The 4,031-nt window shown below is 48.9% G+C and overlaps 1 protein-coding gene across 1 annotated transcript in view; it reads left to right on the forward strand.

The window, feature by feature from the left end:
• The window catches only part of npy2r (neuropeptide Y receptor Y2), a 1,113-nt gene extending 594 nt beyond the window's left edge, over positions 1–519 (forward strand). The window contains exon 1 of the mRNA XM_056279751.1: positions 1–519. This exon is cut by the window's left edge and continues 594 nt beyond it. Within this exon, the coding sequence (XP_056135726.1) occupies positions 1–519 (519 nt within the window).
• Positions 520–4,031: the final 3,512 nt, after the last annotated feature.

Consider the following 4,031-nt stretch of genomic DNA (forward strand, 5'->3'; position numbering starts at 1 on the left):
ATCCAGGTGTGTACGGAGACGTGGCCCGGGAGTAGCATGAACGGCACGATCTACAGTATCTCCATGCTTCTGGTTCAATACGGCCTACCGCTGACCGTCAACTCCTTTGCCTACATCCGCATCTGGATTAAACTGAGGAACCGAAGGAGCCCCATGGGCCTGAGTGACCGTCACCGGCGCAAGAAGAAAACCACCAAAATGCTCGTGACGGTTTTGGTGGTTTTCGCCGTCAGCTGGTTGCCGTTCCACGCCTTTCAGTTGGCAATTGACATTGACAGCACTGTTCTGGAAATGAAGGACTTCAAACTGCTCTTCACCGTTTTTCACATCGGCGCCATGTGCTCCACGTTCGTAAATCCGATCCTCTACGGCTGGATGAACATCAACTACAGGTCGGCCTTTCTGTCTGTGTTCAAATGCACGGCGCCCTTCGGTTCGAGCTCCAGAAGCATGGCGAGCAGACAGACGCAAAAGGAAAAAGACACGGCTTGTACAGATATCAAAGGCACAAACGTCTAAGCCAAGGTGGCTTAGCGGTTGATACGGCTGCCTCGGAGCGAAAGAAAGCATTATTTTCAGCCGCGGCCTTCCTCCAGTGGTTTCTCTGGGCGTGCTGTGCCTTTGTTTGCGCGTCTGCCTCTCTCCCAGTGAAAAGGCCGTGATTAATTAAGACGTTAACAAATAATTGTTGTGCCAGTAACTGTTTGCCGGACTGATGAGCTCAGTCCAGGATGTCGCTCAGCAATCTGTGCAATTTCATGCAGTTCAGTCTACAAGTCATTGATTCAGCTCATTAGAGACATTGGTTGTGGAATGAGAAAGGGATGACCCCTATCCGGCTCCGCCTCAGTCCCACCGTTGGCTTTTGTTGCTGAGCGAAGGCCACCATCCTTATCCAAATGTCAAATTTCCACGGTGCCACGGTATCGTCTCATCTGGGCAGTCACACTGGCACGGTTTCTGGTGCTGAACAGGACTTCAATGGGACGCCAAATCATCAGCAGGACAAAACTAAACCGCCCTACAACGGTTTCAGCAGGTCTCACACTACCTTTGAACGGAAGAGCTGACGTCACCGGGACTGCTCGGTCACCACGAGCCAGCGGTATCCCTGTGACAACTTTTCTGAAACCCCAAAAAGACTTGAGGATTATGAGACAGGTGGTCCTCCTGCTAGACCGGCCTTCTGTTTCAGACCCCGAGTTGGATCAGGTATACCGAAAACCAATTTTATGAACTTTTGAACGACGGTCAAAGAAATCAAACCATTTTGTACACGCTGTATCCCCATTTTTTGCTGCTATGAATGCAGCTGCAGTGCCATGTGTATAATGTATGGTCTACTCTCTTTGTGTTTCGCCAGCATGATTTGGTCAAAACTGATGAACAATTTACGTTGTTTGAGTTGTGAAGCAGTATTGTCATCTCTAGTATGTTGTTGTTGTTTTTTTTAAACGGTTGTTTTACAATGGCTGTTTTGGAACTGTCCCAGTTCACAGCTAGAAAATTGCACGAGATTTTTTTTTTTTGCTGTTGTGTGGACAAAGTGGAGATATTATCATCTAACTAAAAGTTGTGCTGTGCCAAGTTATATTGCCTGTTTGGATAAGTGTACCGGTAAATAATTTGAAATGAACAAATAGGACTCTCTCTAATACTGGTTATTGGATGCGAGGGTGCATGCTGATCTGATAGCCGTGGTTTATTGAGGAGCGAGGTCCGTGTACAGTAGTTGACATACAGCATCTTAAAGACTCGGTGGTGGAGCAGCAAGTCATTCACACTGAAAGAAATGTGATACGAGTAATGCACTGAACGACTTTAGCTAATCCCAGCGTTTGAGTTTGACATAGGGTTGTTTCAGCACCGAGATGCCTGCACGAGGCTTGGTTAAAGGAAGTGAAGCTCGCTCCACGGGTGTGGATGTTGACTGGTCTATATATACTGTAGACTTCTACAGGAAGCTAATAGGCTTTCTTATTAAGTAGACCGGGGGGGGGGTGGGTGGGTGGGGTGGGGGGTTCTTCCTGAACCTACCTCCTTGCACGTAGTTGTGTAATCACCGCTATATGTACTATCAACGATTTTGCCTTGCCTGAGCTCAGTCCTTTAGAGAGACTCTTCTGTCCACCCATCGCTGCCAGCTGTACCGAGTGTGCACATGAGATGATGGGACGTTGCCTCTACGCCCCCTTTCTTAGTGAGCTACGTCCACCGTCCAGTCCTGATGTAAATCAATAGCTGTACTTTAAACCGTCGAAGGCTATCGACCTACTGCTGCTGTCACAAAGTGTGCCCTTGCAGGAGGGAGGTTCTGATCTTAGAATGAAACGAATAAAAGGATTAAAACCGATTACATCTCTCACTCGGCTGCCGCCAGGCTTCGCTCTTGGCTCATACGAGCGAGCGTTCAAACCCTCGTGCACTTGCTGGCATCCCATCCATCCCAAGATGGATGGGATGACGAGCTCCATTATGTATCCAATGGACTAGGGGAGCTTGACTGCAGGTTTACGGGACATTTTATTGATATCCGAAACACAACAATTTCCCCAAGTTTCCCATAATTGGCATCGTGCAGCACGAGACAAAGACAGCCGTCTCTGAGCAAGGTAGTGTGCTTGAGTTAAAGAAAGGCCTCGGTGGAGCCAGTGAAGTCATGTTTAATGGCTTCTATCGTTTGACTTTACAGGGTGAGACAGTTAAGCAGAGTCGGCAGTGATGTTGGTCGGGCACCTTATATCATGCCATTGCCATCACAGTGAACAAGAAAAGACAGTTGTTCAGAGGAACAACATCCACCGATTCGCAGGACGATGAAGTGTAAAGAAAAACTATCATCAATTCAGGATAAAGCCTAAACTGCGAGTATTTCAGAGTATTTAACAAGGATCAATAAGATGAAAAAGCAACACCTGATGAATAGGAGGGCTCGCTCGAAACAGCGACGGGTGCCTCATTACAGCAGGTCGATTCTGATGATGCATTACTGCATAGACTTGAGACGTTATAGACAAAAGGCAGAGCTAAAGATACTCTAGCTCCCCCTACTGTCTTAACAGAGATACACGTCTTGATGCATGCTCAATAACCCAGGGAAGGAAATCGCAGAAAATTCAATCACTTCGCCAGGACACGTTTATTGGGAGAAACGTTTCATCCAGCGGCGGCTGGCCAGTAGAGGGCGCTGGGGCACCGCCCCCCCGTCGAACGTCAAGAGCTGAAAATCTACTTAAACGTGTTAAATATAGTTTAGCCGTATAATTATGAAATAAAAGTGTTTCTCGGTCTGTGAGCGCCTGTCAGCAGCCATTAAATATTTGGCAAACGGTACCTTATCTAAGCCCTCATCCCTGTTGGGGAGCAGGTGACCTGAGGCTGCTGTCTGATTGGTTTCTTCAGATTTTCCACGGGGCGCAGTTCCCACACCCCCCCCCCCCTTTTATTGGCAGAGAATCTGTATTGTTTTAACGCTTTTTGATCTAATGGGATTGGACGATCCTCGTGGCTGTCAATCATCCACCGTCCATGAACCCTGATAAACCCTATAGGCTACATCGTCCTTCTCCATAACTCTGACTGCGTGGACATTAAAGCAGCTGCCAGGTGTGCTGCACCGAGGTAAATTACCCCCCCCCCATTTTTTCTTCTTCTTCTTCTTCTTCTTCTTCTCCTCTTTCTTTCCTTTTCCAGCACCAGCCGCCACTAGTTTCGTCACTCAAACGACTTCTCATATCTTTAGACATTTGGTGCGTGCGCTTGGCTGAGGAGCCAATGGTGCGAGGCTGCCATCTGTGGGATTATGACCGAACGTCTCTAAATCAGGACCCCCCCCCCTCCCCCTCCCCTCAGACGCGGCCACGGAGGTACCATGGCGCCGCGGCCTCCAGTTGGACCGGGTGGATGAGCAGGGCCAATCGTGACGGGGCTGCGGTGCGGCCGCCCCTCACCCGACTCGCAACGCATGTTTGTGGAGGACCGGGTGCTAAATCACCGGTAGACGACCCGATTCCGGGTCGGGGTTTCGTACG

This window comes from Lampris incognitus, chromosome 5 (genome assembly GCF_029633865.1).
Source record: "Lampris incognitus isolate fLamInc1 chromosome 5, fLamInc1.hap2, whole genome shotgun sequence".
Classification (NCBI taxonomy): domain Eukaryota; kingdom Metazoa; phylum Chordata; class Actinopteri; order Lampriformes; family Lampridae; genus Lampris; species Lampris incognitus.